At 36.0% G+C, this 27,313-nt stretch overlaps 2 protein-coding genes across 3 annotated transcripts in view; both read left to right on the top strand.

Annotated features, from left to right (window-relative positions):
* Positions 1-18,902, top strand: part of USP4 (ubiquitin specific peptidase 4) — a 39,776-nt gene extending 20,874 nt beyond the window's left edge. Inside the window, exons 12-22 of one of the 2 annotated variants that reach the window (XM_032210026.1) lie at positions 7-90; positions 1,033-1,127; positions 9,706-9,897; positions 10,769-10,857; positions 11,104-11,313; positions 11,405-11,475; positions 12,836-12,951; positions 14,604-14,753; positions 16,013-16,116; positions 16,602-16,690; positions 17,920-18,902. In XM_032210026.1, coding sequence (XP_032065917.1) covers positions 7-90; positions 1,033-1,127; positions 9,706-9,897; positions 10,769-10,857; positions 11,104-11,313; positions 11,405-11,475; positions 12,836-12,951; positions 14,604-14,753; positions 16,013-16,116; positions 16,602-16,690; positions 17,920-18,039 — 1,320 coding nt within the window. In that variant the 3' untranslated portion in view covers positions 18,040-18,902. Of the gene's footprint in view, positions 1-6; positions 91-1,032; positions 1,128-4,172; positions 4,298-9,705; positions 9,898-10,768; positions 10,858-11,103; positions 11,314-11,404; positions 11,476-12,835; positions 12,952-14,603; positions 14,754-16,012; positions 16,117-16,601; positions 16,691-17,919 lie in introns of those variants that run through there. The other variant, XR_004254718.1, reaches the window with a different exon arrangement.
* A 3,651-nt stretch (positions 18,903-22,553) lies between these two features.
* On the top strand, positions 22,554-26,185 carry C2H3orf62 (chromosome 2 C3orf62 homolog). Its single transcript, XM_032239078.1, has 3 exons — positions 22,554-22,996; positions 24,162-24,297; positions 24,851-26,185. Exons 1-3 carry the CDS (start codon positions 22,575-22,577, stop codon positions 25,034-25,036), a joined length of 744 nt encoding a protein of 247 aa, XP_032094969.1. The 5' UTR covers positions 22,554-22,574; the 3' UTR covers positions 25,037-26,185.
* The last annotated feature ends 1,128 nt before the right edge of the window (positions 26,186-27,313 follow it).

The following is a 27,313-nucleotide window of genomic DNA, read 5'->3' as shown; positions in this document are numbered from 1 at the left end:
TTCCAGTTCCGAATAGTAGTGCCCATGATGGGTGGTATATCTGATCTGTGTGATGCACTGTCCAAAATTTCTGGGATCCCTGCAGAAAATGTAAGGATAAAGAATAAAAGTTTATCATTTTTTGTTTAAAGAACTTGTAAAATGGATTTTTGAAGGTTAATGTTACAGTGTAAATATATAGAAAATATATACAGGAAGTCTGTTTCTCTGTTGAGAATAGACAAGATAATGTTTTACTGATTTGAAACAGATTGTTCAGAATTGTTAATCTGTTTTGCTTTCTATTAAGAATTGTTAAATTGATAACAAAAAATTAAAAGCTTCTTATTACATGCTAATCCAGTAAGAAATCTTAACATTTTATTCTTTTGAGAAGCATGTTTGAACCAGAGTTAAAATTATCATTTCTCTCTTAATTGGTAGTTGGAGGAAATATAGTACTCAGTAGCTTCTGATGGGCAAAAATAATTTTGCAGAACTTGAACATTATGATTTTTCTGGGAGAAGATCCAGAAATGTTAGAATATAGCCAAGTTGGAACCCTACTATTGTTAATCTTACTGCTATCTGCTTCTACAAGCCCATTTCAGTCTGCTTTGTAAACCAAGCTATACTGATACAATTTTTTTAAAAAAAATAGCTATTTGAATCTATAAACTGCAATATTTTGGCAGAATCAGAAACCACTTTCCATTTTCAGATTCCTAGTAATATTTATCAAACTAAAATTTTTGATTTAATGATATGTCATTATATCATTATTATTTGATATAATATCAATTGATACTATTTTTACTCTGCCTTTCAGCATCTGTTTTTCATCATACCCTTAAACCTTTTGAAACAATTACAATGTTTTCTCAATTTTTATATGTATTTTTATGGCAAAAACAAAGAGAAAGACCTCTTATATTTGAATTCTGTTTAATTTGCATTCTGTGAACCACTTTTATATAAGTATCTCAATACTGGCAAGTATTGAACACTTCATCTAATTTCTAATTAGTGTTCTTCAACTGTTTGCTATTTTAGATGGTGGTGACAGAGGTCTATAATCACAGATTCCAGAAAATTTTCCAAATGGATGAAGGTTTAACTCATATTATGCCAAAGGACAATATATTTGTGTGAGTAATCAAACATCTAGAAAAAATAGATGCTAGGAAAATTAGCTGCATTATTCTTGACTAGTAGGCACTGATAAAAGAAAATTTGGCCTGTATTGCATGCTCTTTACTTAGTGATCTCCTAGGATAAGGTTCATATTGATTATTACAGTAATAATATTATCTTAGGATTTTTAAAGTTTTTGAGCTATAATGACTCTTAAATTCCAACAAATAAAGTGTTTTTTTAAAATCAGAGCAAAAATCGGCACTCAGAATTGTAGGAAACTGACAACTGAAAAGTGTTTAGTTTATACACACAGCATTCAAAGATGAAATATTTTGAAAGAAAATGAAATTTTACATCATAGTTAAAATACTAATGTAAGTTCAGTAATCATTTCACATTATATATTTCACTATCAATTATCTTTGCGCGTGTGAGCATATATTTGTATTCATTTATTTAGTTGCTGAATATTATATTCAAAGGATTATAAAACTGTAAATATGTATTATATTTTGAAACAAAGCATGTGAATATAGTGTTATATTTACTTTGGAGAAGAATGTAGTAATGAATCCATTGCTGTGGTACAAATTAGTTTGGCATAGTATTTTGTATTCATTTCATACAAATTCAAATTCAGTCTATTAGAGTAGTGATCAATTTCATTATATAAGGGAGAGTTGGAAAAGTTTCTATGTGTAGGCAAGAAGGTTAGATGTTGTGATTAGGATTTTTGTTTCTTTACTATGAAGATCTAAGAAATGAATAATTATTGATCCTATTTGTGCAGACTAATATGTCACCCATTTTCTATGAAATAATTTATAGAAACCTGTCCAAAAAATGGCCATTGTAACTTTGAATGGTCACTAAACAAATAGTTGTAAGTCAAGGACTACCTGTATGTGTTTTATTATTTGTATATAATATCCCACAGAGGGTTTTTTTGGACCTTCCCATTACTATAATAACAATAGTAATATCTCCAACTCAACATGAGCAGTTTAGTTCTTTCAGTAAATGGAAAATGATTAGCCTGAGGCTTCAATTTTCTGCATTAAAAATGATCAGTTGAACTACAAAACTGATTTAAGTTTCATATATGAACCTTTTGGTGCTACAGGTAGTCCTCAAGGTAAGACATCATGTCGTGACGACCATTAAGTGAAGCATCTGCTCTCCCCAATGAATAGTTGTTGCCTAAACCATATTATGACTAAACAAACTAATGCTCTTAAGTCTCAAAAGACATGAAATAATATACTGTTTTTCATAGATTCTTTCAGTGATGTTTTCTATGGATAATTAAATCTTCTGATGAAGCAGAATTTTATTGCATCTAGCACACCTAAAATCTGCCAGTTACTTTTTTGAAAATGCTTTTTGAACTATCAGTTTAGGGAAACAAACAATACAAATTCACCAGAATGTGTTTTTTCTTAATATATTGATTGAAGTCCTACAAATGGAAATTATCTTATAAATTTTAAGATCTAGGAGAAAATTCAAAACACTATGTTCTGTTTTCCTTTATTTTGTATGTATTAATAAAGATGTATATTTTGTTTTTATTCATTTGGATTAAATACTTGATTTAACAATTTTGTCCAATCATAGTTTAGAATCCAAAATATCTTTTTGTTTCTAAGCACATGTAAACTTATAGTTTAGAAACCTGTTAATAGTTTTTCTGTATTTCATTAATTTAGTAATTCCTATCTTCCTAGGTATTTAATCTCTATTGCTTATGCACAATGCCAAAACTCATTTAAAACTTTAGTCCCAGTTGTAGTCAGTCACAAACCCTTTTGCAAAGCTAGTGTGGAAAGTAACGAAGGACAGATCCCTTACCAAAGTGGTAAGAGTTTTAAGTCCCAAACAAGCAGAAAGTATAGCAGCTCAGTCTGATATCTACCTAATTCATGTGGGCATAAGAAAGGGAAGAGATTATGGCACAATCAGACTTGCAAGATTCTGTTGTTATAGCCACTTTTAACAAAAGTATTATTATTAGGCTTCTACTATAGAGTAGATTCTCACTAATTTATCTAGTCGGGCTAGATCCAAGCATAGGAATGGGTGCACAATCAATGTGAGGTGGTAAAGATTAGCAGGGAGCAGCAGGGTGTGTGGAGCGTGGGGCAGCAAGGGCAACTTGGGCTTTGCACAATGGTGCTGGCATGGCATGGCATGACTGGTCACAGTGTGGGGATTGAGGTGGCATTTTTCAGTGACGGCAACAGCCCTGGGACTGAAGTAGAGGCTCAACACTGCTGCACTGTAGCCAACTCACAAATGGTGTATGCCAGGCCTCCCATGGCCTCCCTAATATCCCTGCAGCACTCCATGCTACTTACCTGGAACTCCATCCATTTAATAATCCGCAATTCTAAATTAACAGCAGCTGGGCATAGTGGGATTGTGGTCACTAAGCGATGCGGTCATGTGATGTCTGAGTTTTTGATCTCATATGGTGATAGAAATCCCAGTTCCAATTGTGTCTATTAGTAAAGGATTACCTGTACAAATATTGAATTCAAAACTAGCAAACCCAGGAGGCAAGCTGTTCCATTGATTAATTGTTCTCACTATCAGAATGTTTCTCCTTATTTCTAGGTTGGATCTCTCTTTAACAAGCTTCCATCTATTACTTCTTCTCCTGTCTTCTGGTGCTTTTAATTCTCTCCTTTCCGTGACAGCCCCTCAAGTACTGGAAGACAATTATCATGTCTCCCCTCTAATTGTTTTTTTTCCAGTTGGCTAGACGTATGTAGCTCCTTCAACTGTTCATCATACGATTTAGCCTCCAGACCCTTTATCATCTTTGTTGGTCTTCTCTACACATTTTCTAGAGTCTCAGCATTGTTTCAGTATCTTGGTGAGCAGAACTATATGCAGTATTCCAAGTGTGGCCTCACTACATGATAGTATTAAAGATGATCTGCAAATCAGTTTGACAAAATTAATCAATTTGGGTTGCTTGTGCTGAATTCCTCCAGGCTAAACTAAGATAGGCATTCAGCACACAGCTGGACACTTATTTTTTTTCCCCTTAGGTTCCATGATGTCCAGCCCCACTAGGCTCCTGCTCCGATGTAACGCCCCAGCATGTGCCATCATGGTGATGACATAAATCACCAAGGATCCTGCTGGAGCATGGGGCTAGGCTACAAGGGGTCAGGTAAGTGTCTGTCAAATTGCATTGCCCAAGCATACAACTTCTTTGTTGTTGTTTTCTTCTTTTCATCTTTTATTTGGCATTGGAACATGAGGAGTGCTTTTGGATATTTTAGCCTGGATGATGGAGGTATTCAGCACATATGCTTAGAATTGATTACATTTTGTCAAAATGGCTTGCAGGTCATCTTTAATTTATAAAACTTCACCAATGAATGCCATATTTTCTCATGTTATCTACTTTACCTATTAAGTATTTTCAGAAATATGTGAATAATAGATGATTCAGCAGCTATTGACATTTTAATTTAGTATCTAAAATATAAAAGTTACCCTTCTGCTCTTGCGTTCTATCTTTCTATAATCTGCATCTATGTATTTTATGGGGAATGTACAGCAAGGATAGAATATGTTGCTAGGAATGTTGTTTCCTTAATTTATGCATCCTGAAACAGAATTAACCCAGGGAAAATTCTATAGGTAGTCTTTGCATAACAATCCTAATTGTGGCCAGCAACTCGGCTGCTAAGCAAAGCAATCTGTAAGTGGGAAATCAGTAATCATGACTGTGCTTTCTGGCTAGAAATAAGAATAGAATTAGAATAAAATAGCTTTATTGTTACTTTGAATGTACACTAATCGGCATACATTAAAATGAAATTGCATACTGCTCTCAAAAGGTCACCACCTCCAATATACACTACATAAACATGACAAACTAAATAAATAAATATGAAATTATACATGTATTATATGACACAGAGAAACACCATAGTCTAGTTCGGATGTATACATGAAATCCCTTTCTCTCCAATCTCTCTTCTCTGGGGAGGGGCACAAGCTAGTAATTTTTGTAGCAAATCTCTTGTTCGTCTGATACTTTCCCACTGCCAATGTGGTTGCATTGTTTTTGATGTGTAAAAGATGAAACAGTTTACTCTCTTGAAATATCTTCCTCTTCAGTTTCTCTGCTCCAAGAGGCAATGGGGGGAGATAGCCCCATGAGCTCTATGAGGCAGTGTTTAAGTCTAAATGCTATTGCTATGCTATGAGGGAATGTCAGGCAAATGAGAGAATGCCTAAAGAAATTGTTTGCTTTTTTCCCCACTAACCCTCTCTCACGTGTGGAGAGATTGGAGAGAAAGATATAGGAAGATAGTATTGTTGGAAAGATTGGAGAGGAGATTTCAAGGGAGTACTGTAGTCTGTTTGCATAGCACATCTATGACTTCTAGCCTTGGGCTGCCAGCATGATTGCATTGCTTTTAACTCTAAAGGGCTTATACTTTATTTTCTTACAATCCCTTTCTTTCCAATCTGCTCTGCAGAGGAAGGGAAAAAGAAAAAACAGGCCAGGCATAGGACATTGTGTACTGATTATAATGGTTATCATGTGACTTAGGGACACCACAAAGGTGGTAAATATTTGTAAATGGCTTTAAAGCTATTTTTTCAGCACTGTTGTAACTTCAAATGGTTGCTAAATGAATGATCAGTAAGGGCTACCTGTACTTTCCTTATCCGTTGTTGGAAATGTGATCCTAATCTAATTGAAGCATAATTTCTGATGGGGAAGAATTTGTTTGGCAAATCTGTACAAGTGTCCACGTCAGTGAATGTGACTTTATGCAGTGGACAACCAACAACCATTAAAGCAATATAACAAAAGTTAAAACAATTAAACAAATGAAAAGCCAAGATTGCAGAAGAAGAATATAGCTATGTTGCAGGCTCTCCATTGGATCCTCAAGGCTATATGAAAAAACAAGTGGCAAGGGGCCTTCAAAGACTACATCTTTGAATCCCATCAGGTGAAATTCTGGCTGAGGAGACCGGCAATATAACCCTTCTGCTGGATCTGATGGGGCAGTTAGATATAATCCTGAAGAGGTGGCCCCTCAAATAATCTGATCAAAACTAGCTCCTTGAAGTGAACCTGGAAGCAGTCAGTCAGTCAGTGTAGCTTGCAGAACAGAGGTACAATATCTCCCATGCTAGGGACACCCATAACTGTTTGTGCAGCCACACTTGGCGTTATCTGAAGTTTCTGATGCTCTTCAAGGGTTCCATGTAAAACATATTATAGTAATCCACTCTTGAGGTGACCACAACTGTGAGTAGTGCCTTGTGGTCCAGGAAGGAGCAAAACTGATGTATAACACAAAACTATACAAGGGCTCTCCTAGCCATGTTTGTTCACCTTCTCGAGCAGGAATTGTGATTCTACAAGACCCCCAGATTATGCACCAAGTCTGACTGGGGTAGCACCACTACCTCCAGTACATAAAATGGTAAAATCCTAGATTCAGAAAGCCCCAAAATGCAGAGCCAATCTCAATCATTCTCCACACCAATGCTATCTCGCCCTATGGTTACCTCACCTAGCAGTTCAGGTAGACGTCAAATACTGCAGGAATGAAGAAAGTAATATACCCCATGGAACCCTGCATACCAGACCTGTATAAAACACATTATTGTGCCATTCACTCCCTCTTCATGGAATCGGTCCAGAAGGATATATCATGGTCACTGATATTGAAGGCTGCTGAGAGGTCAAGAACAGAAACACTACCCCTAAATCACTCCCAACAGTGATCATCCAAACATACATCCAATGGCATTTCCATCCCATGCCTGAATCCTGACTGAAAGGAATCCAGATAATTCACATCATTCTGGGTTATAGATAAGGGTTCAACTATTGGGGTCTTAATATTCTTTGAGCTTGGTTGTTTCTTTGCAGACATTTCATTGTTTGTTAACTACTCACGTGGCATTTCATTATTTAATTTCATTTCTTTATTTTATTTTATTGTTTTTTAATTTCTTTACCGCTATCTTACCGATGCAGTCACTCTGGGTAGCTTGATTATTCATAATTCCTTGATTAGGATATTGTTTCTATATTGGTTGTTTGTTAATCTGTTGCTTTTTCTTGCTTATACAAAGGCTGTGCTCTCAGCTGTTTCCTTCCTTCAAGTTTTGATTGTAGTTTTTTTTTTTTAATGGTATGTAGATGGGGCAGGGTGTGCTATGTGTCTGTTGATGATTTATTTGTGTGAATGCCAAACTTTCAGAAATTCCCTAGCATTTTTGGATTTAACTCAGTGTCAAATATCAACAGTTTTCTAGTTAAAAATGTGATTGAATTTGTCTTTGTTTTGAGAGATTAATGAATTTTCATCAGCTAGAAACATATAATGAGCTATAGGTTGATCTGGACTTCTGAAATTTATTTGTATAATTAATTATTTACTGAATACCCTTTTGGTATTTTGAGAATTAATATTTTGAGAATGAAGAGCAACATCCTTCTCCATAATATTCACCACTCAAAATATGTATTGCTAAGCTCACATTCTGTGCCAAATCATGCTTTCTAAACTATGGTTGTTAAACAAGCCATAATGGATTACAGTATTATAACACTGAGCCATATTATTTCCAATTGTTTCTGTATGTCCAGTACATTCAGGCTGAGGGTGTACACTCCAAGTCATTCAGTTGAATGCTTCCATCTTGTGGATTGAGGAAACATGCCTTTTGTGTCATGCCCCCATCCTCTGGAGCAACATCCAAAAGACATATGGAAAGCACCCACTTTATTGGGATTCCAAAAAATCCTTAAGACCTGGCTTTGTTCCTCAAGTTAATATGGTTCCTCAAGTTAACTATAGTTGAGGATCCTGTCACATTTTGTACTGTTTGTTAAACTGCCCAGATTGGATTGAGTGGCCATACCATTAACAATTAAATTTGGCACAGTGCTCAAAAGAAGAGCCAATTTTGGGGGGCTTTTCTAAATGCCAGCATAGTCAGCACTATCCAAATCTTGGGAGCAGCAGGAGATGTGCTGTTCCACCAGGCAGGCTCAGCCTCATAGAAGTCACATGTCCTGAGTCCTGGGAGATGCAACTATTTAATAGACAGGACCTGAAATATGCTAACCCTGTCTGACTTTTTAGGGTGGGTAAAAATAATTGGAGATAGATGGTCTCTCAAATATTTTGTTCCTGAGCCATGAAGGGTTTTAAAGGTGACAACCAACACCTTGAACCAAATTCAGAAGCCACCATAAAAAGTGCAGCTCACCTCACATAGTAGCACCGATACTACACGGGTGTACCAAGGTGCACCCATAATTATGCACACTGCTGCATTCTGGACCAGTTATAGTTTTTGAATGATTTCCATGTACAAAATAATTCAGATAAGGACTCACTAAGGAATGAGTGCCTATATAGCAGGGCTGCTGATCCAAATGAATTTGTACAAAGGTCCTCCTAGCCATGGTGGCCACCTGCTCTTCAAGTGAGACTTCAACTCCAGGAGGCCCCTCAAATTATACACCGGTTTTATCTGGGGTAGTGCATCCCCATCCATAACTTTGAGGTGGAAGAGCTAACCAGGAGTACATTAGTTAGGTCACCAAGAGTTGAAATTGATAATATCCTCAGATAGCATTCTTCAGGGCTTTATGTAGATATTAAATAGGAGATGTGATCTATAACAGTTAGGGGCAGAGGGGAAATACAATAGTATGATTATATAAATTATTGGCATCATCTACTTAATCCTTGAGGGGAAGCAGAATGTTTTTTTTTAAAATAGTTTTTTGAAAGTACAAATAGTAACTATTGAAAATCAAAGCGTGCACATTTTATTCCAAATTGTTCAAGAGAAAATAGTTAATAACGTCTTCATAATATGAACTAAAAAGGACAAGGAAGTATCGAGCAACTTTTAGCTCTTGAAGAAAAAAGAAAGCCTCTAGAACAGGAGAAGACCAGTAGAGGTTTGGCAGCAGGTTCAAATGGTAACTGTAGATTGTTTGAGCAGTCACATCTGAATAGAGGTTATGAACTGTTATAACTGAACTCAGCTCTAGGTAGAATATCAGGTCAGTTGTTTGGTGATAGTTAACATCATAACCAAGGTATTACTCTAAAATAGTACACATGTGTTCTCTATTTCTTAATCCAGCTGCAGATAGAACAGACGGAGCTTCAGCTTAATACTTGACATATAATTTTATCAAAAATTACTGTATAATAGAGTGCCTCTGTCAGAAGTAATTGGGAAAACCATGATTTCAGAAAACGTGTTGAATTATTAGACCAGCTGTCTCAGAAGTGGTGAGGGAATAAAATGAACCATTTTAGGCCAATGTCAGGTACCACTAAAATGGCATCAGAAGGAAGATCATATGTTCATAATAGGTTCTGTCTAGTTTATGCATGAATATATCTTAATAAAGAGCAACATAGCACTTTTCTGAATGACTCTGTTGAATTGTTTCTACAGTTAAGAAATATTTTTCTGACTTTCAGTTGGAATCTGCTTCATATGAATTAAATATATGTTCTTCCACCTGGAATGATAAACAGCTCTTGATCTTCTCTCTTCTTGCAGATATGAAGTTTGTAAAGCAACTGAAGATAGTGCTGAATGTGTCACACTCTCGGTTTACTTCAGAGAAAAGAAAGCAAGACAATCTAGTGCTACCCCGGGGACAGTTCTTTACGGCCAACCGCTACTCATAGCTGTACCCAAACACAAGCTCACAATAGAGTATTTATACAATGTTATATTGGAGCGAATTGGGTGAGTATAGGTCACATCTTGGCATACTGTTCATATGGTTATAAACATTCTTTGAAGTATTCTGCATTATAAATAGCCCTCAATGTTTGACAGTGCACTTAACAACCATTCAAAGATGCAATGGATTTGAAAAAAGACCCATCCTCGAAGTTAGGACTGCTGCACCATCCTCATGGACATATGATCACATTTCAGCTGCTGGGCAACCTGCTCACATTTATGATCGGTTGCAGCATCCTGTGGTCACATATTTTGTGGCACTTTTTGCTGTTTTCTGACAAAAAAATACCCATTGGTTAAGCTGAATTTGAATTTATGACCATGTGATTCATTTAACAACTGTCATAAAAACAATTGTAGAATTGAGTCATGTACTGACTTCACTTTTGACTGCAACAAATTACAGAAGTAGAATTATTTCTATACTGAACACTGCCTATTTGATAGTTGAAAAGTTAAAAAGTTCATTTAAAAAAACTTAACACAAAACAATAGAATATGTGATGACTATTTCTTCATATTTCTTGATGCAGCTTGGGAACTTTTGCATTAATATAGCGTCCCAATTTTCAAAACAGATTTAAAAGTGTTTTTATTTCAATTTTGATATGAGCTATTGTGAAGTTATAATACACATCTGTTATACTGTGTTTTTCTGTACTATACTATTGCTTGCAGTTCTAATCCTGTCCATAAGACTTCCATTCCTCCTTTAAAGCAATATAGACCAATGAATATTTAATATTAATATATTTAAATGCCAGTGTTCACAATGAGTAATAAATAGTCATTGCTATCAGTTTTGGAACTAATTATTTTTGCTTATTGATTTGCCTGATTTCCCATTAATGGACCAACTATTATTTTTCAGACGCTATGTAAAAATTGATTTAAAAGAAGAATATTCTGATGTTTGTCTGGACAATGACACTTGCAATGGCTTCACCAATATATCTGAAGGTAAATTCTCCAAATTTAGATTAAAATCTAAATATGTTTTGACATGTTTTTCTTTTTTGTAAATCACAAACCTAAGTCTGGCTGATCTTTAAAATACTTGAAACCATGTCAAATTTAGTCCAAACTCTCTCCAATATAATCAAGTTACCTTCATTGTAATTTTGAATCAGATGCTTCTCAGTTTAGAAGGGAACTTGCAAATCTGAAATATAGTAGGAAACACACTTCGCAATATATTTATTCTAGGTGATGCTGAAGAGATGGAGCATCAGGATAGTGAAGAAAACAAACAGAAAATACCAGATGCAGATGCTTCTCGGTCTGAAGAGAGGGATGGGCAGGTGGAAGGGAAGCAGCACCAGAAAAAGCAGCTGTTCAGTTTCAGTTTTGTGAATTCTTACGGGACATCAGAAGTAAACTGCCTTACCACAGAAGGGAAGATCCTCAAACTGAGTTGTACGTATCTTTTAAAATTTTTTAAATGTCACTATGGGCACTTTTCATTTGTGATAACTCTATGAGCGACTATTGATTTTTTTTTTTCCAGCCTATGCAACTGTTGCTATTGATTGGGATTCCGACACCCGGAAGCTGCTTTTTGATGAACATGAAGCTCAGGTGATTAATGTTTTTGTCTCCCTTTTAAAGGGCAGAACTAGTTGGACTTCTTCATCCCTGTTATAAAAAAATCTAGGCAAGATGATGATGTTCTGATTTGATATTTTTCTTAAAAGGCTCTGTAAATAAATATGACCATAAAATATTGCTTTGCAGAATAGATAGGCTTATTGAGAATGGCTTCGTGCAACTGATCATATTTTATTGAGTATTTGTATGCTTAGTGAACATTTTGTAATTTGATCCCCCCCCCCCAAAAAAATATTTATTTTGCCATTGTGATTGATATTGCTCCTTTTTTAAAGCATGCATTGAAAGTCTCTATCTTACCACAGTCAACATGGTAATTTTCTTGCAATCCTCAATTATATGAATTTTATTAGTGTTTTTGCTTTTCCTTCTCTGACCAGATAACCTATTTTTATATGCCTTTTTTATTCCTATAAATGGGCTGATTGAAGATTGGAATCTTGCAATGTAAATGCCTATTCATGGTTCCTAATCAAAATTATTTTAAATTATAAATGAAGATTTTAATATAGATAGTCCTCAACTTACGATTGTTTATCAATTCAAAGATACGATGGCCTTGAGAAAGGTGTCTTACAATCTGTTCTTGAAGTTTGTTTATTTATTAAATTTATATGCCATCCATCTCATTCTACAAAGTGGCTCAAAGGCTAACAAAGTGATCATGGTCACATGATCACAATCCAGATGCTTGTCAACCCACTCATATTTATGATGGCTTCAGTGTCTTGCCATCATCTGATTGTTACCTGTGTCCTTTCCAATCGTTTTCTGATAAGCAAATCTGCCTTCCCCAATATTTTTTGCTTAACTATGGTGATCCACTTTGGCCGTGTGATTTCTTCCTTTATGACCACACTGCTTATAATGGGAATTCCATTCCCAATTGTCATGTTGATAAGCAACAATAATTGGTTCTATGGAAAAGGTGGCTAAGTCACACGGACAGTAAGACACGGTCAATAAGTAAACATGTGACTAAGACAGAAATGCTGCTAAGATTGCTGGTGGCTGCCATCTCGTTTAAATAAATTTCTCTCGTGTAGCAAGCCCAGTGTTACTCTCTGACATGCGTTATTGTCAGGAATAGAAATTCAGGTTTAATTGTGCACACTGGATTTTTCTTTACTACCAGTTATTAGTTAGATTAGTGAATGGTTGCTATCGAAGGCAGTTGCTAAATGAAAACTGCTTGTATGCATTTACATTTGTTGTTGTCACTACAACTACCATGGTGCAGTAGCTTTGTATGTGTGAAGTGTGTGTACCCTGACTACTTTTTTAGAAATGTCTGTTTTTTCTCCTTTTTAATATACATTTGTGTTTTTAGGCATTTGAAAAACACAACAGTATGTTTCAGTCACAAAAAAAGAAAACTTCTGTAGCCCTTAGAGAATGTATAGAACTTTTTACAACTATGGAGACACTTGGGGAACATGATCCCTGGTATGTTTTTGCTACTGACTATTTTTTAAACCGCATTTCATAGCTTGTGCTTGAGTATTATCTTTGTATGTTGCTGTTGCATGTTGACATATAATTCTTCCTTACAAATGGAAATCCCAATTTCAGAAAGCAGACAACCAGGATCACATGTGGCCACTCTTCATTGTTTAATAGATATATGAAAGTAGCCTTATCTACATACCTGTGAGAATTGCTGTGTTGGCATTGCAAAAATAAGACAGCTGATCATGTATATTAAGATTATCTTTCATTAGTGCTGCAGGACAGTAGGGTTTCCTCAGCCACATTAGATTCCATCTGATGAGGAGGCTATTACGTGATCCCTATTACCCTTCTAATTTCTGGTAGATCTAGCAGACCTATTTTCTTAGATAAATCTCTGCCATTACTATCTACTTTGTAGATCAAGGATCCCCAACCCTTTTAGAACATTTGTAATTTCAAGAACATGTCAGAGACATTCTCAAATGGCTTATATTGATGTACCATGAGGGGAACTGTTGGAGTTGCTCCCTACTCTTTTTAGCTTCTAAAATCTTCTTTATTATTATTTTTTCTGGGCAGGATAGCATAATATATCAAATATATCTAAACAAACCATTCAGCTATGGCCAGTAATTGTTTTTAAGAATGTCTCTAGGAATCTATATAAAATAAAATAAAGATGCAGCAGGAAAACTGCATGGCACCACAGCTATGCATTTGTGATATATTTGAGACATGTTCCAAACATGTATTAAGAAGCACTTGTTCTAGACAGCTTCACAATGCAAGACAATGCAATCTCCACTGATAATTAACATAACTTTTAATGTAATATAAAAGTGTTTGTCATATTTTTATAAAAAAAAGGTTCAGTGAAACCATGATAAAATCAGTAACAGCAAAAGTACAGACAAAATAAGATTAATTATTGAAAACAAGCCCAATATATGTTGGTTTTGAGGACAAAATTCTTATTACATTTTTCTGGTAAATGTAGATTCTGCTGCTATTTCCAGTTTAAATGGGATTTGAGGGTAATGGGGGAACTAGTGAGAGGACAAGCACTTATGAATGAATTAGTATTCCTTTCCCTTAAAATGATTTTTGAAAATGCACTGAATAGTGGTGTATATTATGCATTTCTTTTCCTTTGCTGAAAGTATTCTGCATTCTCACAGCACTACAGGACACTTTATCCATAGATTATTCTTTCTGTAGTATTTCTTGAAATAATAGGCAATTATGCAACATATAAGCTCCTGGATTTTTTGTGTATCTTAAAAATAATTCCAGCCCTAAGCAATCCCATAGGTTTTCTTCCTGTAAGGTATAGAGCAGGGGTGTCAAACTCATGTCATCACTTGACGTATTGCGACTTTCCCCCCTATTGCTAAATGGGGGGTGAGCATGGCTAGTGTGTGATGCGGCCCGCAGACTGCAAGTTTGACATCCCTGGTATACAGAAAAACTGGACTAAAATCTGATCCCAAAAGGTTTATTTGGTTTACTTAAGATTGCTATATTTTTCCAGATCTATGGAATTGTAAGTCCCATTAAACAAGTATTAATTCCCTTCCAATAAAGTGAATTAATATATGCACCAAACACTTTTGTTTTTGTTTTAATTTCTATTTGATTTGTTTCAGGTATTGTCCTAATTGCAAGAAACATCAGCAAGCCACTAAGAAATTTGATCTTTGGTCATTACCACGCATTTTGGTAGTGCATTTAAAACGCTTTTCATACAATCGATATTGGAGAGATAAACTTGACACGGTAGTTGACTTCCCTATCAGGTAAAATTTTCATAAATATTGGTATATTGGTATGGTCAGACCTGATATCCATATGAATATATGGTCCAAGTAGCCTTGTTACAACTTAAATAATTACAGTACCCTGTTGCTGATTTTTGATGCCAACATCTTCCTGAATGCCTTCCCTTTTTTGCTTTGTTCCTCTACTCTGGAATTTTGTATAGCTCTACTTTCTGTTCCTTTTAGCTACCCTTTTAGCTACTTTGGTTTGGATTTTCAGATTTGTGGTAATTTTGTTTTATATTACTCTGAGTTGGCAACTCACTAGTCCAACAGTTAAGGTACCTGAATCTCATGGTTAGTGTCCACATATTCTTGTAGTAAAGATCTTTAACCTGAGCAATACCTGGCTATATTTTGGAACCAAATCTAAATTTATATTTTATTTGGCAAAATGTTACTTTCTTCTAATCATATTATTCTCTGGTAATTCAATAATTTATATCTTTATAATATAATTTAACAAATTAAATAAAATGTTTTTCCTAATATGCTCACAGTATGTTAAATAAAAAATTAAATGTTTCTCTTGGTCAGTATACTTGGAAACAGAAATTGATTTTTCCTCTGTATCAGGTTAATTATACATATTTTAAAAAAAGTGAAAAAACACAATTATGTCTGTGGTCACATTGTGATTTTATGTAATGTTAAGAATTGTAACTCAAACGTGCCCTTGTCAGTATATGTTCTCTATCTATATTTTCGTGGAAAAGTATTTTGGAAAGATTATACTAGGTATAAGAGCATTTCTTTGAATCTCAGAGAGAATTTGCTTCCTCTCAACCGTAACCTTACTTGGAAGAATAATATTTGCACGCAATGTCTCTATGTCTTTTGTCTGTAACTATTTGTAACAATACAACAAATTTTTTTAGTATAAATATATCTTTCCCAGCCCTGTTAACATTTTTCCAGTGACTACTTCAGAGAGCCTGCCATGGTTGCTCATGTGTTTGTAGCAAAAAAAGAGACTATATTACCATAAACTGATTATATTGAAGTACCGATATTTCTACAATGAAGCAGTAGTGTCTGTGTAAATGTATCAGAGAATTATTCAGGAACATTGTGGGTAATCAGCAATATTGTGACTTTTGCTGGTAATAACAGTTGAATAACAGATTGAATAATTTCAAAACTGGTTTTGGAAATACCAATAGATTGTCTTTTGTGTAACATATTAGCATATGTTTTTTTTTTTTGGCACAACATTAATCTTTGTGACTTCTTTATAGGGATTTGAACATGTCTGAGTTTGTTTGTGATCCAGCAGCAAGCCCATATGTATATGACTTAATTGCTGTTTCCAATCACTATGGAGGCTTGGGTGTAGGGCACTGTGAGTAACTCTTGCTCCCTCCCCCACACTATCTGTATTTTTTGTATCATAAAGTTCCCCTTTTCTGAAGCTGCTGTTTGTTATATATCTTCAATAAAAATATTGCTATGAATCTTCAGATATTTAAATTAATCAGTTTAATCAGTTTTCATGAGTTTAATAACACTGATGAAGTCCCATGAAAAAGTGTATCCAGGCAGTTTGCTAGTTGTTACTGAATGTGTTTAACTTTTAATCTATTAAGCATATAATGATTGTGTAATATTTTAAAAAATCAAAGTGTAAAGTTTCCTTTTTCCCTCACCTGTGGTTCTTTAAAGTGTTGAGGGGTTTTTCTTATATAATTATTTATTAATGGTTGCCAACTGTAGTAAAAGGGAATTCCTTTATGCTTTTTTAACAATGTTAGAGACTATCTGTGCTTGCAAAACTCAGCCTGTATTTTAAAGCATTATATTTTTCTTTTGCATTTGTTTATTTGTCAGATACTGCATATGCTAAGAATAAAATCAATGGAAAATGGTACTACTTTGATGATAGCAATGTATCTCCAGCTTCTGAAGAACAAATAGTGGTAAGTATAAATCAAACATTTTCCTGGTAACTTTTGGAATTTAACAAATGCAGCTGTTAAATCAAAGTAACAAGTTAAAATGGGACTACAAATTATTTTCTACAGAAAAGAGAATTCACCTAAAACCCAATAGGAACAGAGGGTTAGCTGCAATTCCTCAGAGTAACCTCTCAACCTGTGCACTGATTAAGTGATAGGTTGCATGACTCCACTATTTTCTTGATTGTGACATGCCCTTTCTTGCTTGTTCAGGTGATCAGGGGATCTTTTAATGGGTTGGATCTGGGAATGGTCAGCATTTCTTTGGGGGTGCTGATGCTGACAAGTCTACCTACCTGTTTTAGTCAACTACTATGCAATCTCCAATATTGATCTTCCTTTTAGGGAGAAGATTGTTAAGAAATTGTTGAAGAATCTGCTAAGGAGAACCCTAGAGAAAATAGATTGCCTAGACCAGGGGTGTCAAACTCGCGTCGTCACGGCAGCATCATGTGGCATATTGGGACTTTTTTCCTCTTTGCTAAAGCAGGCGGGGGCGGGACAAGCACATGACGTATCCAGCCCGTGGGCCGTGAGTTTGACACTCCTGGCCTAGACCTTTTTCTTTCTGAATTCAGTCCAATAATAGGGTGGAAATGTCATTTGTTGTTCTATTAAATTACCTTTATTGTGACTTGGATTTGAAGAGTCTAATTTTTCTGGTCTTATCTGACCTCTCAGCAGCATTCAGCAGTCAGTATCATCAACAATTACAATTCTAAATTCCCTGCAAAATTTGGGAGATGAAGACAGAGTGTTATAGAAAGTTGATGATTATTTAGTCAGTGATGGCAGGAGGCTGTTATGGTTTGGCTGAGATTGAACCCTAGGAAGGAAGGCTATTGTTGGTTCAGAAAGACTCTCTGTCAGCTCTAGTAACTTGTTGGGATGGCACTCACCTCGAAGGAAGCTTGTAATAGGGAGATCTTCCTGAATGGAAGCAGCAGGATCAAACCTAACCTTAGCAAGATTATCAATGAGCCCTTGATCCTTCCAATTCTAAGGACTTTGGTCCTGTGGAGGTTAGCTTCAATTCATTAGAGGAGGCTTCCAAAAATATGCCAAGACTTCTACCTAGGTATGTGAATATTTCAGAGATCTCAGTTCTGGGGTTTTATAGGCTAGCTTGATTACAATTTTTCTGTAGGTATTGAATTTTTTAAAAATATTTTTCAATCATTTTCTTCCAGACAAAGGCAGCATACGTACTGTTTTACCAACGCAGAGATGTCAAGCTCAAGGGGAGCCATTCTTTTTGCCCAAGCATGGAACCAGAATCTGAAGAATGTGATGGCATGGATACTAACTGAATTTGTGTGGTTAATTTCCAATATGAAAATATATCTGAGGACTTGTTTTGAATCCCTGTGTGGGCTACTTGACAACACAGGAGCCCTCAGCACTGAAAAATAAATAGAGGAAGCAATAAGATGGCAAACTTGGGCATACTCTTTAACCTAAGAGTTTTTAATCAAATTCTATCTTATCTGTTCAATAAAATGTTGTCTAAATCTGACTTTGTATTATGAAGATTGTGTGGGATTAAGAGCTGCTATATGACTGGAGCGATGCATGTTAAGAAAAAGATGACTGTATTGGTTTGCAACTTCAAATTGGGTTTCAGTGAAATAAATGTATTTAGTTTCATGCATTATGAAAAGTGTACAATCTGGGAGATGCCTGAGTGCTGCAGAACTGCAAACATATGGACATCAACTTCAGCCTTGGTTAGCATACATTACCACAACATTGTATCCAATCCCTTTTGGAAATGTCATGATCAGGCTGTGTTTTTTTAAGAAAGTATTTCTCCTGGCCCAAAGTCTCCCACCCAAAAATTACCTAAGAAGTATTTCAAAAATAGTTTCCATGTTTTCAGGCTCAATGCCAGTAAAGCAATCCTGTAGAACTAATATACAGATAATTTCCCTTTCCTGTAGCAATATTCAAAAACCTATTCTTTATATTCATCTGATAGCAATGCTTTATGTTCATTTGACACCTTTTCACCACATTTATGCAATGTTTTATCAGCACCATATAAAGGTCTCAATCCCTTTCTCCTTATGAAAGCCACACCAAATATCCAATTTTATGGATGTGTTTCAACCCATTCATTTTCTTTCCTGACATTTTATTCCTATTTATTTGAGTAATTTCCCTTCTGTTTAGCCATTTCCACATCAACTAAAAGTTACCAAAGAAAAGTAGTCTTGCTGTTCTCTTTTTAATCCACATCCTTTTCACTAAGTCCTAATGTACTTTGGTAGTAGCTTATCTATATAAACTAAGAGAGTTTTCAGTAATCCTCTGGAATGCCACATTGTAATGAAGAGATTTGTTATTAATGGAAATGGCTTTGAAATCATATTAATACCTCATGAAATTATTTCCTTCTGCTGTTGACAGTATGTTCCAAGAATTCATTCAACACTCAGAATCATTTATTTCACAAATAAATTTTACATAGACTTTTCTCTGCAGTTCCACAAGCTATAGTCCAACATTATTTTAGCAGAATTTATTAGATGTGAACAAGTATTCTCTATAGATTTTAGCAGAGGAAGAATCATTGCTGTCAGCTTTATTTTGTTCACATTCAATCTTCCAATGATTACTATATAGATTTGCAGGTGATTCTTCTAAACTTCTAAAAGCACTGAAATGATTATTTGGTTGAGTTGCCAGTATTTCCAGATTTTTAAACTGGTTTAAGGTTTTACTTCAACTGCATATTTTTTCTTGCACATATGGAGCAGAGAAACGGGGCTGGAATTATTTAAATGCTAATGTCAAATTACATTTTATGGTTTTGCTTTTTTCTGGGTTATAATTTCTTTTAAATGTAACATTTGGAGAGATAATGAAATATTTAAATGCAAAAAGCAAATATAATCTTATATTTCTGTTGCATACTGAAGCAAAAATCTTTGTTTTTAAGTATGATCAGAGAGTAAGTACATTGAAGTAAGTTTCTTCTAAATGCTGTACAAATGGTATTAGGAATCTTGATTTGCCTCTGACCAGGCTGAATCCTAGGTAGTGTGTACATATTGTATAGTATCAAGATCACTTTTAGATTAGCACTGGATTGTTTTACTGTGTAAAGATAAATAATAAAATAAAGAGGAATGGATTGCACAAAGTATGTACTCTTTGGTATTTCTGTGTGGAGAATGAGGGTTTCTAGTATATCCTGGGATCTGACTTGTTGCCTGATTGAATAGTAATGCCTCTATCAAACAATACCAAAGGTATAACAATCTTTTTCCTTTAACTTGAAATATAGCCTAGATGCTATGTGTATGTATTCATTCCCCAGTAATTTCTAAAGCTAGAATTGTAAAGACATACACGGTTTCTAGGGAGCTAGGGAATTCCAGAAAAACATCTACTTCTGCTTCATTGACTATGCTAAAGCCTTTGATTGTGTGGATCACAATAAATTGTGGCAAGTTCTTAAAGAGATGGGAGTACCAGACAATCTTATTGAGAACAATCTCTTGAGAAAGCTACATGCGGGTCAAGAAGCAACAGTGAGAGCTGACACACTGAACCATTGATTGGTTCAAAATTGGGAAAGGAGTCCGGCAAGGCTGTAAACTGTAGCCCTGCCTATTTAACTTATATGCAGAGCACATCATGAGAAAGGTGGTGCTGGATGAATCCAAAATTGGAATTAAGATTGCCAGGAGAAATATCAACAACCTCAGATATATATGTAGATGATCTCACTCTAATAGCAGAAAGTGAAGAGGAACTAAAGAGCCTCTTGATGCAGGTGAAGGAGGAGAGTGCAGAAGTTGGCTTGAAACAACATTAAGAAAACTAAGATCATGGCATCCGACCCTCTCAATTCCTGGCAAATAGATGGGAAAGAAACTGAACTAGTGAGATTTTATTTTCCTGGGCTCCAAGGTCACCACAGATTGGGACAGCAGCCAAGAAATTAAAAGATGTTCCTGGGGAGGAAAGCTATGGCAAATCTAGACAGCATACTAAAAAGCAGAGACATCACCCTGCCAACAAAAGTACGTATAGTCAAGGCTATGATTTTCCCAGTTGCAATGTATGGCTGTGAAAGTTGGACCATAAGAAAGGCTGAGGGTCAAAGAATTGAGGCCTTTGAACTATGGTGCTGGAGAAGACTCCTGCAAGTCCCTTTGATTGCAAGGCGATCAAACTAGTCAGTCCTAGAGGAGATCAACCCTGATTGCTCTTTAGAAGGCCAGACCCTGAAGATGAAACTCAAATACTTTGGCCACCTAATGAGAAGGAAGGATTTCTCACTGGAGAAGAGCCTAATGCTAGGAATGATTGAGGGCAAAAGAAGGGGATGATGGAGAATGAGATGGCTGGATGGAGTCACCAAAGCAGTAGGCATGAGCTTAAATGGACTCCAGAGGATGGTAGAGGACAGGAAGGCCTGGAGGAATGTTGTCCATGGGATTGCGATGGGTCGGACACGACTTCGCAACTAACAACACTGTTTCTTATCCTTTGATTTTCATGCTCTATTTCTTGGAAATTAATCTTACTAAGAATTTGGATTGACTTAAATCTATTTATCTCACTTCCTAGGAAGATTAACCAATCCTTTTACAGTTTTAATACCGTCATCTAACCGAGACCATTTATGGAGAAAACATGACTAATAAAAGTAATTGTCTGAAATAGGCTTACAATGTTGAGTTATATGCAGTAATTTCTGAAGGACTGGGACAAACAATAAAGACAATATTTCTTTTTAATATTCATCCAGATCAGTCCTGATTAGGCTTATCAGATTCAAATAAAATAATTTCTTTAGTAACTAAATAATAATATTAATTTATTAATAATAAATTGTCATTGGAAAGCAGTAAGTCTCATCTTAGAGGAAAGTTCTAGTAGAAACAAAGGTTCTGTGACAGTTGAAACCTTCCACAGGGAGAGGAGGGGCACCAAGCTCTTAGCTGGGGAGCTTTCAATTCAGCTTATGACCTTCTTGCTAAACAAAAGGATTTGTGCAATTGCTCTTTTACCTTGTACTTGCTTTGCAATTGGGAACCCTTGATAAACAGGTCTGGTGGATCCCAAACTTGGATTACAAGGGTCACTGGTTATAAAACCCTTAATATAGATTAGGCATCCCTCACATTTTGATTATATTGTCACAAGCAGGTTGCTTAGGTATTTGTATTTTATGAAGAAATCTAAAATTTATGTCTCTGTGTGTTTGTTATACTCAGAAGTAGATCTGTTGTAAAGATATGCACTCATGTATCACACTTAGTCATAGTTCAGCAAATCTCTCTATGGGGGAGATGGGTGTCCTCCAAATATTGAGGAAGAGTGGGAGAGATCAATGACCTGATTCAGACATTGCTAAACAAGTGTACCAACATATGGTATGGCTATGATCAGATAAGAATTAAGCCAAAAATGTGATTAATAATGTACTGCCTCTGTTTAATGAAGGTTTGTAAATTACCTGCTCCCCAAACTGCTATTATCTGGATTTTTATAAATCATTTTTTGCAATTTTCACAGCCTACATGTTATAAAGTGTGGCCATTTATAACTCTAAATAGTCTCTATGCTATGTCCAAATACAGTGTGCATTTTAGGCTAAAATAATATCATATCCTCTTTGACAAAATGCTTTGGTTTACTATTATGTTGAAAGCCATGCCTTAGTGTGAGGTGTAAATCCTCCCAATGTTATTTTTAGATGAATGACCAAATACTGTCTACAAGTTTTAGGAGGGGCCTGGCAGAGGAATATTAAATGTTTGCTCCAATTACAACTTTCTATAAGCAATCAGACTTCTGGACAATTAGTTATTTTTCCCTTTCAGGTGAGATGTCTGAAAAGTTAAGTAGGTGCCGTAAGGAGCTAGCAGCAGCTATTGATCGAGCAATGGAAGATCTCTCCATTCCTTTCCTTCCTTCCCAAGATACCAGCAACAACCAGGACTCCGATTTGCCAATAGTGCAACTTTCTACACCCCATAATGTAGATATCTTTAATTCTAAGAGAGAGGTAATCTCTCCTACTGTATATGGCCCCCAGCCATCTTCAGCCATCTCCTCTCCTGAAAAAGAGAATCCCCTCCTTAGGTCAAATCTCTTTCCAGTGACGGTAACCTCGAGTATTACATGTACCAAACGGGAACCATTGATGAGCAAGGAAAATACATGGTTGCACACTCCAATCTTTATGGCTGACAAGCAGTATTTTATCAGCCTACAAGACAGTGAGAGATGGAAGAAAGGACAAGTAAGGTATGCTTTGCCATTACAGGCTTGATTTGTGATATTATGAGCAGCATGTAAATTTGTTTTGACAACTTTGGTTCCTGCTAATCAAGAACAGGGTAGTTGCTATAACTGACTCCAGGCATTTTGGTGCCCAAGATCAAATGGTAAAAAAACGCAAAGCAAAATCAAAGCATATACCATAACCTAATTTGCTGGTCAAAATTTGCTATCTCACTCAGCTCATCAACTCTGGAATATATTGCCAAGAGAAAATGAGTACTCCCTATTGGTTTCCTACCAGCAGGCAGATACATTTTTATTCATTGTAAACTGAAACAGGATGAACTAGTATCAGTTTCCAGATGAAATCTCGATGACTAAGATGCTATTTTAAGAAAGTAGGCTTTGCAAGACATCCTTAAGAGGACAGGTGGCGCTCAAAACTTCCTAGTGTGTGCTCTTTACCTCTATGGGGGTAAAAATGTCCAGTCCTTTGAATCAATGTTCCTTATTCTGTGAAATGTGGACTTCCATACCAGACAAGATGGAATTGATCATACCCATCATGCGGCAGGATAATGATATCAAAAGGCCCCTAAATAAACAGCACAATCATTATATAACTTTTTAAAATTATCATCGCGTATTTCACTAGTATTCTATTTTTATTAGTTCCCTTCCTCATGATCATTACCCAAAGAGCAAGCCACATATTAAAAAAAACAATAAAACAGGTACTTGTTGTGGTAAGGGAATAGAGGCAAAAGTTGCCCGGTTTGTATTTTAATAGAGATCAACAGAATTTCTAATAACCAAATTCAAACTAAGAAGCATTTTTTTTCAAAAAGCTTTTATTTTTATAATGATGCAGTACTTAAAAAATGTATATAAAAATATGTTAAAGTAAAACTAAGAAGTCATCGAAAAAGCAGCTTGGGAAAGTGCTCAGGGAAACATCTTTACACCTTACTAGGCACAATTTAAATGGTCTTATGCCTTAAAATATAAAAATGGCTACACTGAATGAATTTGGATAGCATAAGTGAAAATTGAGATATCGCTATTACTTGAATACTGGGATAAATTTTATTTTCATTTGTGACAATGATTGGCTTGTTTTCAAATGTTTCTCTTACAATGGGAAATGTCCTGGTCTTGTGTTCAGTTAAAGTGTTTTTATGCTGTTCAGCAAAACTGATGAACGATCCATGAAGTCAGAAACAAACCTAATTTCCTGTGATGTTCCTCCAGAGAATCCAAAGGATCATGAAGATATGTCTGCTGGTAAGCAATATGTCCTCTGCTCCATAGCTTTTTTAAATTTGGTTCTATGAAGGGAATTAGCACTGCATGCTTAAAGAAGCAAAAAGAATATGCACATTAAGTTTTCTGCAGATTTATCCATTTATATTGTTTTAATATGGATGTCAAGCACAAAATGAATGCAAGATAAGGATTTTTTTTTAAAAAGCCATGCTCTGAAAAAAATTGCAATTGCTAATGTTGCATTGGCTTGAAAAGCACAACCTTAAAAGTGGGTAGAAATATGTGAACTGGTTTCCATAAATGTGTGTTAGATTCTTGCTTTACTTCATTAGCTTTTCACAAACCTGTAAGCCCACCCAAATGTATCCCATCCATATTTGAAATAGCAAACACCATTACAATAGATGCGAGAAGAGTTTTTGTAATTGTTAAAGTAAAAAATGAATACCAAATACAAATAAATACCAAAAAAAAAAGGATACTTAATAACTGGAGTGGTGGCTTTATAACTGCTGTATTCTGACATTTTGACAATTGGAATTCAATTTGAAACTTTTTAGCCTCTTCAGAATGAGAAAACATCATTCTGATATTTTGAAGGATCTGAAGTAAATTACTAGCCTTTTATGCACTTTTTTTTTTTCTGTAGGCGAATCCTCAGCTGTCCATCTGGGTGAGAGGACCACTTTCAGGAAGGTCCTAGAACACAGCCCTGAAGATGAAGCTATCATTGAAACCTTGTTGGATATGGAAGAGGAATACAGATTAAACAGCTCCACCTTGCACCAGCTTCACTAGGCAGGTGGTGTAAAGTGTGAGCTATTTTTAAGATTTGTTAGTAACATTTTAAAACCATGCAAGCAATCCTGACCAGATGCACAATTAAAGTAAGCAACTTACAATATTGGCATGGAGTTTCTTTTTTCTTCTCTGTAGAATAATGAACAGTAGATCAATCAAATGCTACTGCTTTTGCTTGCCCTTCAAGGTAATTTTCCATTGCAAAAAAGATACTGCATATAAGCCATCTTGTGACATAATGATTTAAGTCATGTTTACTTGCAAATTTTTGCCAAGCAGAAGATGCACACGTCTTTAAACCAGAAAAAAAAAACGTTTTGAATAATGGGATGAATTTCACAGAAGGAAACACAAAATAGATAAACACTAATAACGAAACTGACTGGTGGGGGAATGAAATAATCTACGTATATCTTATATCTAAAGATTCATTAATCGTAGGATCTTGTGCATCAAGATATTTACTCCATGGTTTTCTCTGGGGAAGCAAGCTACACATCTGCTTTCATGTCAGACAGGACAGAAAGGAGAAAAAATGTGTAATTCATTGTGATCATAAATGTATAGTTTAAAAGAACACCCCTCCAACCCTCTGTTTTTTATTTGGAATGAAATTAAAGATTTGGTGCGTTTTTTAGCTTTCACATATTATCATAGCCTTTTTAGGGGTAAAATACTATTGTTGATCATTGAAGAAAACAGTTGGCATCGGGATGCTCTTTATCAGATGATAATGACTATAAAAAGTATTAATGGACTTAATTTATTTTGTTTTTGCCAAAAATAGGCCATGCGTTAAGGGCATAAATATTTTTAGTACTTCAAGTAAGGCCCACTTTTGTAAGAAACATATACAAATATCAACATAATTTAAGTGGAAACATTGTTACCTTAGAAATATGTCAATAAAGAAACCAGTGAATGTTCTACACACATACGGTACGTAATTTAGTGTTATCCACATCCAGAATGGGAAAAGGCTATTTTCCCCTTAATTTTCTGTGGGGTGGCATAGAGAATTCTGTATACAGTGCATTACCTATAGCAGTGATGGTGAACCTATGGAACGCGTGCCACAGGTGACACGCGGAGCCATTTCCAAGGGCATGCGAGGTGCTGCCGTTAGCTGGCCAGCGCGCATCCGTGCGCTGGCCAGCTGAGTTCATCCTTTTTTAAAGCCATTTTTCGCCCTCCCCAGGCTCCAAAGGCTTTATAGGAGCCTAGGGAGGGTGAAAAGAGCCTCCCCCCCCCGGAGGCTTCATGAGCTTCCCTGAAGCCTCCGGAGCGCAAAAAACTGGCCCTACAGGCAAACTGAAAGTTCAGGAACGGACTTCCAGTTTGCTCGGAGGGTGATTTTGACTGCTCCAGAAGCTTCAGGGAAGCCTCCTGAAGGTCCCTGAAGCCTCCAGAGGGCATCCAGGGGGGTAGGGGAGGCTGTTTTCGTGCTCCCCAGTCTCTGGAGCCTGGGGAGGGCGAAAAAACATGCAAAAAATGGGGGGAAGCACCTGTAGCGCGTGCATTGCATTATGGGTGCAGCATGCCCGCACACGACCCCCCAGCGCTCCTCCCACTTATGGCACGCGAGCCAAAAAAGGTTCGCCATCGCTGACCTATAGCTTGGTTTCTAGCTCGATTGTTGGCAATTGTTGCAATTGACTTCTTGTGACCTCTCTTCATACAAAGAAAATACAGGTAAGTCCTCCATTTATGACTAGTCATTTAACGACCGTTCAAAGTTCCACTAGGACCCCCCCCCTTTTCCCAAAGATATTTACAACTCCTTTTTAACAGAAACACACACACACACACACACAGTTACATAACTGCGTTTTGGGTGCCCTGCATTTATGGCTGTTTGCAGCATCCTGGAGTCCTGTAACCACAATTTATGACAATTTTGCTGAAACCTGAGGTTTACTTCCATTTTTTTTGCAAAAGCTGTCTCTAAGTGAATAATTGGTTCATTTAAAGACTGTGACATTTGCTTAATAACTGGAGTGGTGGCTTTATGACTATAGCATTTGCTTAACGACCGTGACAAAAAAGGCTGCAAAATTGAGGCCATCATGTCAGTGATTTGCTTTATAATTACCAGGAAGATGGATTTTTTATATATAATTATCTATACCTCAGATGCAGAGGTGGGTTTCATATACGTTTACCACTGGTTTGCCACGCACTGAGAAGGATAGAGTTGCCTCTCATTTCTGTTTTTAGTTTGTGACAGAAAAAGGACTGCAAAGGTATTAAATGTAACATGCATCCCCACAGGTT

This window comes from Thamnophis elegans, chromosome 2, assembly GCF_009769535.1.
Source record: "Thamnophis elegans isolate rThaEle1 chromosome 2, rThaEle1.pri, whole genome shotgun sequence".
Classification (NCBI taxonomy): domain Eukaryota; kingdom Metazoa; phylum Chordata; class Lepidosauria; order Squamata; family Colubridae; genus Thamnophis; species Thamnophis elegans.
This window is presented reverse-complemented; position numbering and strand designations above follow the sequence as displayed.

What these genes read in the sequence shown, in the direction of transcription:
- C2H3orf62 (XM_032239078.1), top strand. Translation starts at nt 22,575, where the DNA reads ATGTCTGAAAAGTTAAGTAGGTGCCGTAAGGAGCTAGCAGCAGCTATT. An exon ending in TGGAAGAAAGGACAAGTAAG is followed by an intron (nt 22,997 to 24,161) that starts GTATGCTTTGCC and finishes TATGCTGTTCAG; the next exon opens with CAAAACTGATGAACGATCCA. An exon ending in CCATAGCTTTTTTAAATTTG is followed by an intron (nt 24,298 to 24,850) that starts GTTCTATGAAGG and finishes GATCTGAAGTAA; the next exon opens with ATTACTAGCCTTTTATGCAC.